The 14,823-nt window shown below is 48.9% G+C and overlaps 1 protein-coding gene across 1 annotated transcript in view; it reads right to left on the minus strand.

Moving 5' to 3' along the window:
• LOC140732863 (glutathione hydrolase 5 proenzyme-like) overlaps positions 1-14,823 on the minus strand; it is a 128,431-nt gene that overhangs the window by 66,324 nt on the left and 47,284 nt on the right. Inside the window, exon 3 of the mRNA XM_073055493.1 lies at positions 139-228. Coding sequence (XP_072911594.1) covers positions 139-228 — 90 coding nt within the window. The remainder of the gene's footprint in view (positions 1-138; positions 229-14,823) is intronic.

The following is a 14,823-nucleotide window of genomic DNA, read 5'->3' on the forward strand; positions in this document are numbered from 1 at the left end:
CTGTCTTATTCCCCACCTCCCAATTCTCCCCTCCCCTGCCACCTCCTGCTCCCCCTCAGCCTCCCAACCCCTCATGCCTCCAGCGCATTTCTCTACATTTTATTTTGTCAGCAAGAACTCAGGCTTGCATTTCTTTACCTTTATAGAGTCCACCATTACACAGATCGAATAGAGCCGGGTGCATATTCTTCGGAGCTGCCTCTCTTGCATTGATAACTACAACACGTTCTAAGAAAGAGATGGAAAATGTCACACACAGACAGTATAGGGTGAACTGCACATATCTCAGACAACACACTGCACTTTGCATAGGGCAGTGGGCACTGTACAGTCGGTGAGAGACAGTGGGCACTGTACAGTCGGTGAGAGACAGTGGGCACTGTACAGTCGGTGAGAGACAGTGGACACTGTACAGTCGGTGAGAGACAGTGGACACTGTACAGTCGGTGAGAGACAGTGGGCACTGTACAGTCAGTGAGAGACAGTGGGCACTGTACAATCAGAGAGGGTCAGTGTGCACTGTACAGTCAGTGAGAGACAGTGGGCACTGTACAGTCAGTGAGAGACAGTGGGCACTGTACAATCAGTGAGGGTCAGTGTGCACTGTAGTCAGTGAGAGACAGTGGGCACTGTACAGTCAGTGAGAGACAGTGGGCACTGTACAGTCGGTGAGAGACAGTGGGCACTGTACAGTCGGTGAGAGACAGTGGGCACTGTACAGTCAGTGAGAGACAGTGTGCACTGTACAATCAGTGAGGGTCAGTGTGCACTGTACAATCGGTGAGGGACAGTGGGCACTGTACAGTCGGTGAGAGACAGTGGGCACTGTACAATCAGAGAGGGTCAGTGTGCACTGTACAGTCAGTGAGAGACAGTGGGCACTGTACAGTCAGTGAGAGACAGTGGGCACTGTACAGTCGGTGAGAGACAGTGTGCACTGTACAGTCGGTGAGAGACAGTGTGCACTGTACAGTCGGTGAGAGACAGTGGGCACTGTACAGTGGGTGAGAGACAGTGGGCACTGTACAATCAGAGAGGGTCAGTGGGCACTGTACAGTCAGTGAGAGACAGTGGGCACTGTACAATCAGTGAGGGTCAGTGGGCACTGTACAATCAGTGAGAGACAGTGGGCACTGTACAGTCAGTGAGAGACAGTGGGCACTGTACAGTCGGTGAGAGACAGTGGGCACTGTACAGTCGGTGAGAGACAGTGGGCACTGTACAGTCGGTGAGAGACAGTGGACACTGTACAGTCAGTGAGAGACAGTGGGCACTGTACAGTCAGTGAGAGACAGTGTGCACTGTACAGTCAGTGAGAGACAGTGGGCACTGTACAATCAGAGAGGGTCAGTGTGCACTGTACAGTCAGTGAGAGACAGTGGGCACTGTACAGTCAGTGAGAGACAGTGGGCACTGTACAATCAGTGAGGGTCAGTGTGCACTGTAGTCAGTGAGAGACAGTGGGCACTGTACAGTCAGTGAGAGACAGTGGGCACTGTACAGTCGGTGAGAGACAGTGTGCACTGTACAGTCGGTGAGAGACAGTGGGCACTGTACAATCAGTGAGAGACAGTGTGCACTGTACAATCAGTGAGGGTCAGTGTGCACTGTACAATCAGTGAGGGACAGTGGGCACTGTACAGTCGGTGAGAGACAGTGGGCACTGTACAATCAGAGAGGGTCAGTGGGCACTGTACAGTCAGTGAGAGACAGTGGGCACTGTACAGTCAGTGAGAGACAGTGGGCACTGTACAGTCGGTGAGAGACAGTGTGCACTGTACAGTCGGTGAGACACAGTGGGCACTGTACAGTCGGTGAGAGACAGTGTGCACTGTACAGTCGGTGAGAGACAGTGTGCACTGTACAGTCAGTGAGGGTCAGTGTGCACTGTACAGTCAATGAGGGTCAGTGTGCACTGTATAGTCAGAGCAAGCCCATGTGACCTGTATAATCAGTGAGGGTCAGTGTGCACTGTATAGTCAGAGCAAGCCCATGTGACCTGTATAATCAGTGAGGGTCAGTGTGCACTGTATAGTCACAGCAAGCCCATGTGACCTGTATAATCAGTGAGGGTCAGTTGCACTGTATAGTCAGTGAGAGACAGTGTGCACTGTATAATCAGTGAGGGTCAGTGTGCACTGTATAGTCAGTGAGAGACAGTGTGCACTGTATAATCAGTGAGGGTCAGTGTGCACTGTATAGTCACTGAGAGACAGTGTGCACTGTATAGTCAGTGAGAGACAGTGTGCACTGTATAATCAGTGAGGGTCAGTGTGCACTGTATAGTCAGTGAGAGACGGTGTGCACTGTATAGTCAGTGAGAGACAGTGTGCACTGTATAGTCAGTGAGAGACAGTGTGCACTGTATAGTCAGCGAGAGACGGTGTGCACTGTATAGTCAGTGAGGGTCAGTGTGCACTGTATAGTCAGTGAGGGTCAGTGTGCACTGTACAGTCAGTGAGGGTCAGTGTGCACTGTACAGTCAGAGCAAGCCCATGTGACCTGTATAATCAGTGAGGGTCAGTGTGCCCTGTATAGTCAGTGAGAGACAGTGTGCACTGTATAGTCAGTGAGAGACAGTGTGCACTGTATAGTCAGTGAGAGACAGTGTGCACTGTACAGTCAGCGAGAGACGGTGTGCACTGTATAGTCAGTGAGGGTCAGTGTGCACTGTACAGTCAGTGAGGGTCAGTGTGCACTGTATAGTCAGTGAGAGACAGTGTGCACTGTACAGTCAGTGAGGGTCAGTGTGCACTGTATAATCAGTGAGAAACAGTGGGCACTGTACAGTCAGTGAGGGTCAGTGTGCACTGTACAGTCAGAGCAAGCCCATGTGACTTGTATAATCAGTGAGGGTCAGTGTGCACTGTACAGTCAGTGAGGGTCAGTGTGCACTGTATAGTCAGTGAGAGACAGTGTGCACTGTACAGTCAGTGAGGGTCAGTGTGCACTGTATAGTCAGTGAGAGACAGTGTGCACTGTACAGTCAGTGAGGGTCAGTGTGCACTGTATAGTCAGAGCAAGCCCATGTGACTTGTATAATCAGTGAGGGTCAGTGTGCACTGTACAGTCAGTGAGGGTCAGTGTGCACTGTATAGTCAGTGAGAGACAGTGTGCACTGTACAGTCAGTGAGGGTCAGTGTGCACTGTATAGTCAGTGAGAGACAGTGTGCACTGTACAGTCAGTGAGGGTCAGTGTGCACTGTATAGTCAGTGAGAGACAGTGTGCACTGTACAGTCAGTGAGGGTCAGTGTGCACTGTACAGTCAGTGAGGGTCAGTGTGCACTGTACAGTCAGAGCAAGCCCATGTGACCTGTATAATCAGTGAGCGACGGTGTGCACTGTATAGTCACTGAAAGACCATGTGACCTGTATAATCAGTGAGGGTCAGTGTGCACTGTATAGTCAGTGAGAGACAGTGTGCACTGTACAGTCAGAGCAAGCCCATGTGACCTGTATAATCAGTGAGGGTCTGTGTGCACTGTACAGTCAGTGAGAGACAGTGTGCACTGTACAGTCAGAGCAAGCCCATGTGACCTGTATAATCAGTGAGCGACGGTGTGCACTGTATAGTCACTGAAAGACCATGTGACCTGTATAATCAGTGAGGGTCAGTGTGCACTGTACAGTCAGTGAGGGTCAGTGTGCACTGTATAATCAGTGAGAGACAGTGTGCACTGTATAGTCAGCGAGAGACGGTGTGCACTGTGTAGTCACTGAAAGACCATGTGACCTGTATAGTCAGTGAGGGTTAGTGTGCACTGTATAGTCAGTGAGGGTTAGTGTGCACTGTATAGTCAGTGAGAGACAGTGTGCACTGTATAGTCAGTGAGAGACAGTGTCCACTGTATAGTCAGCGAGAGACGGTGTGCACTGTACAGTCAGTGAGGGTCAGTGTGCACTGTATAGTCAGTGAGAGACAGTGTGCACTGTATAGTCAGTGAGGGTCAGTGTGCACTGTATAGTCAGTGAGAGACAGTGTGCACTGTATAATCAGTGAGGGACAGTTGCACTGTATAGTCAGTGAGAGACAGTGTGCACTGTATAGTCAGTGAGGGTTAGTGTGCACTGTATAATCAGTGAGGGTTAGTGTGCACTGTATAGTCAGTGAGGGTTAGTGTGCACTGTATAATCAGTGAGGGTTAGTGTGCACTGTATAGTCAGTGAGGGTTAGTGTGCACTGTATAATCAGTGAGGGTTAGTGTGCACTGTATAGTCAGTGAGGGTTAGTGTGCACTGTATAATCAGTGAGGGTTAGTGTGCACTGTATAGTCAGTGAGGGTTAGTGTGCACTGTATAGTCAGTGAGGGTTAGTGTGCACTGTATAGTCAGTGAGGGTCAGTGTGCACTGTATAATCAGTGAGGGTTAGTGTGCACTGTATAGTCAGTGAGGGTTAGTGTGCACTGTATAATCAGTGAGGGTTAGTGTGCACTGTATAGTCAGTGAGGGTTAGTGTGCACTGTATAGTCAGTGAGGGTCAGTGTGCACTGTATAATCAGTGAGGGTTAGTGTGCACTGTATAATCAGTGAGGGTTAGTGTGCACTGTATAGTCAGTGAGCGACGGTGTGCACTGTATAATCAGTGAGGGTCAGTGTGCACTGTATAGTCACTGAGAGACAGTGTGCACTGTATAATCAGTGAGAGACAGTGTGCACTGTACAACCAGTGAGAGACAGTGTGCACTGTACAACCAGTGAGAGACAGTGTGCACTGTACAGTCAGGTGACCTGACCTGTATAATCAGTGAGAGACAGTGTGCACTGTATAGTCAGTGAGGGTTAGTGTGCACTGTATAGTCAGTGAGGGTTAGTGTGCACTGTATAGTCAGTGAGGGTTAGTGTGCACTGTATAATCAGTGAGGGTTAGTGTGCACTGTATAATCAGTGAGGGTTAGTGTGCACTGTATAGTCAGTGAGCGACGGTGTGCACTGTATAGTCTGTGAGCGACGGTGTGCACTGTATAGTCAGTGAGCGACGGTGTGCACTGTATAATCAGTGAGGGTCAGTGTGCACTGTATAGTCACTGAGAGACAGTGTGCACTGTATAATCAGTGAGAGACAGTGTGCACTGTACAACCAGTGAGAGACAGTGTGCACTGTACAACCAGTGAGAGACAGTGTGCACTGTACAGTCAGGTGACCTGACCTGTATAATCAGAGAGAGACAGTGTGCACTGTATAGTCAGTGAGGGTTAGTGTGCACTGTATAGTCAGTGAGGGTTAGTGTGCACTGTATAGTCAGTGAGGGTCAGTGTGCACTGTATAATCAGTGAGGGTCAGTGTGCACTGTATAGTCAGTGAGAGACAGTGTGCACTGTATAATCAGTGAGGGTCAGTGTGCACTGTATAGTCAGTGAGGGTTAGTGTGCACTGTATAGTCAGTGAGGGTCAGTGTGCACTGTATAATCAGTGAGGGTCAGTGTGCACTGTATAGTCAGTGAGGGTTAGTGTGCACTGTATAGTCAGTGAGGGTCAGTGTGCACTGTATAATCAGTGAGGGTTAGTGTGCACTGTATAGTCAGTGAGAGACAGTGTGCACTGTATAGTCAGTGAGCGACGGTGTGCACTGTATAATCAGTGAGGGTCAGTGTGCACTGTATAGTCAGTGAGAGACAGTGTGCACTGTATAATCAGTGAGGGTCAGTGTGCACTGTATAGTCAGTGAGAGACAGTGTGCACTGTATAATCAGTGAGGGTCAGTTGCACTGTATAGTCAGTGAGAGACAGTGTGCACTGTATAGTCAGTGAGCGACGGTGTGACCTGTATAGTCAGTGAGGGTTAGTGTGCACTGTATAGTCAGTGAGAGACGGTGTGCACTGTATAGTCACTGAAAGACCATGTGACCTGTATAATCAGTGAGGGTCAGTGTGCACTGTATAGTCAGTGAGAGACAGTGTGCACTGTATAATCAGTGAGAGACGGTGTGCACTGTATAGTCAGTGAGGGTCAGTGTGCACTGTATACTCAGTGAGAGACAGTGTGCACTGTATAATCAGTGAGGGTCAGTGTGCACTGTATAGTCAGTGAGGGTCAGTGTGCACTGTATAGTCAGCGAGGGTCAGAGTGCACTGTACAGTCAGTGAGAGACAGTGTGCACTGTATAATCAGTGAGGGTCAGTTGCACTGTATAGTCAGTGAGCGACGGTGTGCACTGTATAATCAGTGAGGGTCAGTGTGCACTGTATAGTCAGTGAGAGACAGTGTGCACTGTATAGTCAGTGAGGGTCAGTGTGCACTGTATAGTCAGTGAGCGACGGTGTGCACTGTATAGTCACTGAAAGACCATGTGACCTGTATAATCAGTGAGGGTCAGTGTGCACTGTATAGTCAGTGAGAGACAGTGTGCACTGTATAGTCAGTGAGGGTCAGTGTGCACTGTATAGTCAGTGAGAGACAGTGTGCACTGTATAGTCAGTGAGGGTCAGTGTGCACTGTATAGTCAGTGAGGGTCAGTGTGCACTGTATAGTCAGTGAGGGTCAGTGTGCACTGTATAGTCAGTGAGAGACAGTGTGCACTGTATAGTCAGTGAGGGTCAGTGTGCACTGTATAGTCAGTGAGAGACAGTGTGCACTGTATAGTCAGTGAGGGTCAGTGTGCACTGTATAGTCAGTGAGGGTTAGTGTGCACTGTATAGTCAGTGAGGGTTAGTGTGCACTGTATAGTCAGTGAGAGACAGTGTGCACTGTATAGTCAGTGAGGGTCAGTGTGCACTGTATAGTCAGTGAGAGACAGTGTGCACTGTATAGTCAGTGAGGGTCAGTGTGCACTGTATAGTCAGTGAGGGTCAGTGTGCACTGTATAATCAGTGAGAGACAGTGTGCACTGTATAGTCAGTGAGGGTCAGTGTGCACTGTATAGTCAGTGAGGGTCAGTGTGCACTGTATAGTCAGTGAGAGACAGTGTGCACTGTATAGTCAGTGAGGGTCAGTGTGCACTGTATAGTCAGTGAGAGACAGTGTGCACTGTATAGTCAGTGAGAGACAGTGTGCACTGTATAATCAGTGAGGGTCAGTGTGCACTGTATAGTCAGTGAGAGACAGTGTGCACTGTATAGTCAGTGAGGGTCAGTGTGCACTGTATAGTCAGTGAGGGTCAGTGTGCACTGTATAGTCAGTGAGGGTCAGTGTGCACTGTATAGTCAGTGAGCGACGGTGTGCACTGTATAATCAGTGAGCGACGGTGTGCACTGTATAGTCAGTGAGAGACCATGTGACCTGTATAATCAGTGAGGGTCAGTGTGCACTGTATAGTCAGTGAGAGACTGTGTGTGATCTACTGTGAGAGACGGTGTGTGATCTACTGTGAGAAACTGTGTGTGATCTACTGTGAGATACGGTCTGTGATCTACTGTGAGAGACGGTGTGTGATCTACAGAGAGAGACGGTGTGTGATCTACAGAGAGAGACGGTGTGTGATCTACTGTGAGATACGGTGTGTGATCTACTGTGAGATACGGTGTGTGATCTACTGTGAGAGTCGGTGTCTGATCTACTGTGAGAGACGGTGTGTGATCTACAGAGAGAGACTGTGTGTGATCTACTGAGAGAGACTGTGTGTGATCTACTGTGAGATACGGTGTGTGATCTACTGTGAGAGTCGGTGTGTGATCTACTGTGAGAGTCGGTGTGTGATCTACTGTGAGACACTGCGTGTGATCTACTGTGAGATACGGTGTGTGATCTACTGTGAGATACGGTGTGTATTCTACTGTGAGAGAGGCGGTGTGTGATCTACTGTGAGAGAGGCGGTGTGTGATCTACTGTGAGACAGGCGGTGTGTGATCTACTGTGACAGACGGTGTGATCTACTGTGAGAGAGACGGTGTGTGATCTACTGTGAGATACGGTGTGTGATCTACTGAGAGACTGTGTGTGATCTACTGAGAGAGACTGCGCGTGATCTACTGAGAGAGACCTGCGTGTGATCTACTGTGAGAGACCTGCGTGTGATCTACTGTGAGAGAGACTGTGTGTGATCTACTGAGAGAGACTGCATGTGATCTACTGTGAGAGACGGTGTGATCTACTGTGAGAGAGATGGTGCGTGATCTACTGTGTGATACGGTGTGTGATCTACTGTGAGAGAGACTGTGTGTGATCTACTGAGAGAGACTGCATGTGATCTACTGTGAGAGACGGTGTGATCTACTGTGAGAGAGACTGTGTGTGATCTACTGTGAGAGGCAGTGTGAGATCTACCGTGAGAGTCAGTGTGTCATCTACTGTGAGCGAGACGGCGTGTGTGATCTACTGAGAGAGACTGCGTGTGATCTACTGTGAGAGACGGTGTGATCTACTGTGAGAGAGATGGTGCGTGATCTACTGTGTGAAACGGTGTGTGATCTACTGTGAGAGATACTGTGTGTGATCTACTGAGAGAGACTGCGTGTGATCTACTGTGAGAGACAGTGTGTGATCTACTGTGAGAGACAGTGTGTGATCTACTGTGAGAGACGGTGTGTGATCTACTGTGAGAGACGGTGTGTGATCTACTGTGAGAGAGACGGTGTGTGATCTACTGTTAGAGAGATGGTGTGTGATCTACTGTGAGAGACGGTGTGTGATCTACTGTGAGAGAGACGGTGTGTGATTTACTGTGAGAGAGACGGTGTGTGATCTACTGTGAGAGACGGTGTGTGATCTACTGTGAGATATGGTGTGTGATCTACTGTGAGAGAGACGGTGTGTGATCTACTGTGAGAGACGGTGCGTGATCTACTGTGAGAGACGGTGTGTGATCTACTGTGAGAGAGACGGTGTGTGATCTACTGTGAGATATGGTGTGTGATCTACTGTGAGATATGGTGTGTGATCTACTGTGAGAGAGACGGTGTGTGATCTACTGTGAGAGAGACGGTGTGTGATCTACTGTGAGAGAGACGGTGTGTGATCTACTGTGAGAGAGACGGTGTGTGATCTACTGTGAGAGAGACGGTGTGTGATCCACTGTGAGAGAGATGGTGTGTGATCTACTGTGAGAGAGACGGTGTGTGATCTACTGTGAGAGAGACGGTGTGTGATCTACTGTGAGATATGGTGTGTGATCTACTGTGAGATATGGTGTGTGATCTACTGTGAGAGAGACGGTGTGTGATCTACTGTGAGAGAGACGGTGTGTGATCTACTGTGAGAGAGACGGTGTGTGATCTACTGTGAGAGAGACGGTGTGTGATCTACTGTGAGAGAGACGGTGTGTGATCTACTGTGAGATATGGTGTGTGATCTACTGTGAGATATGGTGTGTGATCTACTGTGAGAGAGACGGTGTGTGATCTACTGTGAGAGAGACGGTGTGTGATCTACTGTGAGAGAGACGGTGTGTGATCTACTGTGAGAGAGACGGTGTGTGATCTACTGTGAGAGAGACGGTGTGTGATCTACTGTGAGAGAGACGGTGTGTGATCTACTGTGAGAGAGACGGTGTGTGATCCACTGTGAGAGAGATGGTGTGTGATCTACTGTGAGAGAGACGGTGTGTGATCTACTGTGAGAGAGACGGTGTGTGATCTACTGTGAGAGAGACGGTGTGTGATCTACTGTGAGAGACGGTGTGTGATCTACTGTGAGATACGGTGTGTGATCTACTGTGAGAAACGGTGTGTGATCTACTGTGAGATACGGTCTGTGATCTACTGTGAGAGACGGTGTGTGATCTACTGTGAGAGACGGTGTGTGATCTACTGTGAGAGAGACGGTGTGTGATCTACTGTGAGAGAGGGTCTGTGATCTACTGTGAGAGAGATGGTGTGTGATCTACTGTGAGAGACGGTCTGTGATCTACTGTGAGAGAGACTGTGTGTGATCTACTGTGAGAGACGGTCTGTAATCTACTGTGAGAAAGGCTGTGTGAGATCTACTTGAGACGATGTGTGATCTACTGTGAGAGACGGTGTGTGATCTACTGTGAGAGACGGTGTGTGATCTACTGTGAGATATGGTGTGTGATCTAGTGTGATGACGGTGTGTGATCTACTGTGAGAGACGGTGCGTGATCTACTGTGAGAGACGGTGTGTGATCTACTGTGAGATACGGTCTGTGATCTACTGTGAGATACGGTCTGTGATCTACTATGAGAGACGGTCTGTGATCTACTGTGAGAGACGGTGTGTGATCTACTGTGAGAGACGGTGTGTGATCTACTGTGAGAGAGACGGTGTGTGATCTACTGTGAGAGAGATGGTGTGTGATCTACTGTGAGAGACGGTCTGTGATCTACTGTGAGAGAGACTGTGTGTGATCTACTGTGAGAGACGGTCTGTGATCTACTGTGAGAGAGACGGTGTGTGATCTACTGTGAGAGACGGTGTGTGATCTACTGTGAGAGACGGTCTGTGATCTACTGTGAGAGAGACGGTGTGTGATCTACTGTGAGAGAGACGGTGTGTGATCTACTGTGAGATACGGTGTGTGATCTACTGAGAGACTGCGTGTGATCTACTGAGAGAGACTGCGCGTGATCTACTGAGAGAGACCTGCGTGTGATCTACTGTGAGAGAGACTGTGTGTGATCTACTGAGAGAGACTGCGTGTGATCTACTGTGAGAGACGGTGTGATCTACTGTGAGAGAGATGGTGCGTGATCTACTGTGTGATACGGTGTGTGATCTACTGTGAGAGAGACTGTGTGTGATCTACTGAGAGAGAGACTGTGTGTGATCTACTGAGAGAGACTGCATGTGATCTACTGTGAGAGACGGTGTGATCTACTGTGAGAGAGACTGTGTGTGATCTACTGTGAGAGGCAGTGTAAGATCTACCGTGAGAGACGGTGTGTGATCTACTGTGAGAGACGGTGTGTGATCTACTGTGAGAGAGATGGTGTGTGATCTACTGTGAGAGACGGTCTGTGATCTACTGTGAGAGAGACTGTGTGTGATCTACTGTGAGAGACGGTCTGTGATCTACTGTGAGAGAGACGGTGTGTGATCTACTGTGAGAGACGGTGTGTGATCTACTGTGAGAGACGGTGTGTGATCTACTGTGAGAGACGGTGTGTGATCTGTGAGAGACGGTGTGTGATCTACTGTGAGATATGGTGTGTGATCTACTGTGAGAGAGACGGTGTGTGATCTACAGAGAGAGACGGTGTGTGATCTACTGTGAGAGACGGTGTGTGATCTACTGTGAGATATGGTGTGTGATCTACTGTGAGAGAGACGGTGTGTGATCTACTGTGAGAGAGACGGTGTGTGATCTTCTGTGAGAGAGACGGTGTGTGATCTACTGTGAGAGAGACGGTGTGCGATCTACTGTGAGAGAGACGGTGTGCGATCTACTGTGAGAGACGGTCTGTGTGATCTACTGTGAGAGAGACGGTGTGTGATCTACTGTGAGAGACAGTGTGTGATCTACTGTGAGAGAGACGGTGTGTGATGTACTGTGAGAGAGGGTCTGTGATCTACTGTGAGAGAGATGGTGTGTGATCTACTGTGAGAAACGGTGTGTGATCTACTGTGAGATACGGTCTGTGATCTACTGTGAGAGAGACGGTGTGTGATCTACTGTGAGATATGGTGTGTGATCTACTGTGAGAGAGACGGTGTGTGATCTACAGAGAGAGACGGTGTGTGATCTACAGAGAGAGACGGTGTGTGATCTACTGTGAGAGACGGTGTGTGATCTACTGTGAGAGACGGTGTGTGATCTACTGTGAGAGTCAGTGTGTCATCTACTGTGAGCGAGACGGCGTGTGTGATCTACTGAGAGAGACTGCGTGTGATCTACTGTGAGAGACGGTGTGATCTACTGTGAGAGAGATGGTGCGTGATCTACTGTGTGAAACGGTGTGTGATCTACTGTGAGAGAGACTGTGTGTGATCTACTGAGAGAGACTGCGTGTGATCTACTGTGAGAGACAGTGTGTGATCTACTGTGAGAGACAGTGTGTGATCTACTGTGAGAGACGGTGTGTGATCTACTGTGAGAGAGACGGTGTGTGATCTACTGTTAGAGAGATGGTGTGTGATCTACTGTGAGAGAGATGGTGTGTGATCTACTGTGAGAGAGACGGTGTGTGATTTACTGTGAGAGAGACGGTGTGTGATCTACTGTGAGAGACGGTGTGTGATCTACTGTGAGATATGGTGTGTGATCTACTGTGAGAGAGACGGTGTGTGATCTACAGAGAGAGACGGTGTGTGATCTACTGTGAGAGACGGTGTGTGATCTACTGTGAGAGAGACGGTGTGTGATCTACTGTGAGATATGGTGTGTGATCTACTGTGAGAGAGACGGTGTGTGATCTACTGTGAGAGAGACGGTGTGTGATCTACTGTGAGAGAGACGGTGTGTGATCTACTGTGAGAGAGACGGTGTGTGATCTACTGTGAGAGAGACGGTGTGTGATCCACTGTGAGAGAGACGGTGTGTGATCTACTGTGAGAGAGACGGTGTGTGATCCACTGTGAGAGAGATGGTGTGTGATCTACTGTGAGAGAGACGGTGTGTGATCTACTGTGAGAGAGACGGTGTGTGATCTACTGTGAGAGACGGTGTGTGATCTACTGTGAGATACGGTGTGTGATCTACTGTGAGAAACGGTGTGTGATCTACTGTGAGATACGGTCTGTGATCTACTGTGAGAGACGGTGTGTGATCTACTGTGAGAGACGGTGTGTGATCTACTGTGAGAGAGACGGTGTGTGATCTACTGTGAGAGAGGGTCTGTGATCTACTGTGAGAGAGATGGTGTGTGATCTACTGTGAGAGACGGTCTGTGATCTACTGTGAGAGAGACTGTGTGTGAACTACTGTGAGAGACGGTCTGTAATCTATTGTGAGAAAGGCTGTGTGAGATCTACTGAGAGAGACTGCGCGTGATCTACTGTGTGATACGGTGTGTGATCTACTGTGAGAGAGACTGTGTGTGATCTACTGAGAGAGACTGCATGTGATCTACTGTGAGAGACGGTGTGATCTACTGTGAGAGAGACTGTGTGTGATCTACTGTGAGAAAGGCTGTGTGTGATCTACTGTGAGAAAGGCTGTGTGAGATCTACTTGAGACGGTGTGTGATCTACTGTGAGATACGGTGTGTGATCTACTGAGAGACTGCGTGTGATCTACTGAGAGAGACTGCACGTGATCTACTGAGAGAGACCTGCGTGTGATCTACTGTGAGAGAGACTGTGTGTGATCTACTGAGAGAGACTGCGCGTGATCTACTGTGTGATACGGTGTGTGATCAACTGTGAGAGAGACTGTGTGTGATCTACTGAGAGAGACTGCATGTGATCTACTGTGAGAGACGGTGTGATCTACTGTGAGAGAGACTGTGTGAGATCTACTTGAGACGGTGTGTGATCTACTGTGAGAGACGGTGTGTGATCTACTGTGAGAGAGACGGTGTGTGATCTACTGTGAGAGACGGTGTGTGATCTACTGTGAGAGACGGCGTGTGATCTACTGTGAGAGACGGTGTGTGATCTACTGTGAGAGACGGTGTGTGATCTAGTGTGAGAGACGGTGTGTGATCTAGTGTGAGAGACGGTGTGTGATCTACTGTGAGAAACGGTGTGTGATCTACTGTGAGAAACGGTGTGTGATCTACTGTGAGAGACGGTGTGTGATCTACTGTGAGAGACGGTGTGTGATCTACTGTGAGAGACTGTGTGTGATCTACTGTGAGAGAGACGGTGTGTGATCTACTGTGAGAGAGGGTCTGTGATCTACTGTGAGAGAGATGGTGTGTGATCTACTGTGAGAGACGGTCTGTGATCTACTGTGAGAGAGACTGTGTGTGATCTACTGTGAGATACGGTCTGTGATCTACTGTGAGAGACAATGTTTGATCCACTGTGAGTTACGGTCTGTGATCTACTGTGAGAGACGGTGTGTGATCTACTGTGAGAGACGGTCTGTGTGATCTACTGTGAGAGACGGTGTGTGTGATCTACTGTGAGAGACGGTGTGTGATCTACTGTGAGAGACGGTGTGTGATCTACTGTGAGATATGGTCTGTGATCTACTGTGAGAGACGGTGTGTGATCTACTGTGAGATATGGTCTGTGATCCACTCTGAGAGAGACGGTGTGTGATCTACTGTGAGATATGGTGTGTGATCTACTGTGAGAGAGACGGTGTGTGATCTACTGTGAGAGAGACGGTGTGTGATCTACTGTGAGAGAGACGGTGTGTGATCTACTGTGAGAGAGACGGTGTGTGATCTACTGTGAGAGAGACGGTGTGTGATCTACTGTGAGAGAGACGGTGTGTGATCCACTGTGAGAGAGACGGTGTGTGATCTACTGTGAGAGAGACGGTGTGTGATCCACTGTGAGAGAGACGGTGTGTGATCTACTGTGAGAGAGACGGTGTGTGATCTACTGTGAGAGAGACGGAGTGTGATCTACTGTGAGAGACGGTGTGTGATCTACTGTGAGATACGGTGTGTGATCTACTGTGAGAAACGGTGTGTGATCTACTGTGAGATACGGTCTGTGATCTACTGTGAGAGACGGTGTGTGATCTACTGTGAGAGACGGTGTGTGATCTACTGTGAGAGAGACGGTGTGTGATCTACTGTGAGAGAGGGTCTGTGATCTACTGTGAGAGAGATGGTGTGTGATCTACTGTGAGAGACGGTCTGTGATCTACTGTGAGAGAGACTGTGTGTGATCTACTGTGAGAGACGGTCTGTAATCTATTGTGAGAAAGGCTGTGTGAGATCTACTGAGAGAGACTGCGCGTGATCTACTGTGTGATACGGTGTGTGATCTACTGTGAGAGAGACTGTGTGTGATCTACTGAGAGAGACTGCATGTGATCTACTGTGAGAGACGGTGTGATCTACTGTGAGAGAGACTGTGTGTGATCTACT

Source organism: Hemitrygon akajei, chromosome 9, assembly GCF_048418815.1.
Source record: "Hemitrygon akajei chromosome 9, sHemAka1.3, whole genome shotgun sequence".
NCBI classification, from domain to species: Eukaryota; Metazoa; Chordata; class Chondrichthyes; order Myliobatiformes; family Dasyatidae; genus Hemitrygon; species Hemitrygon akajei.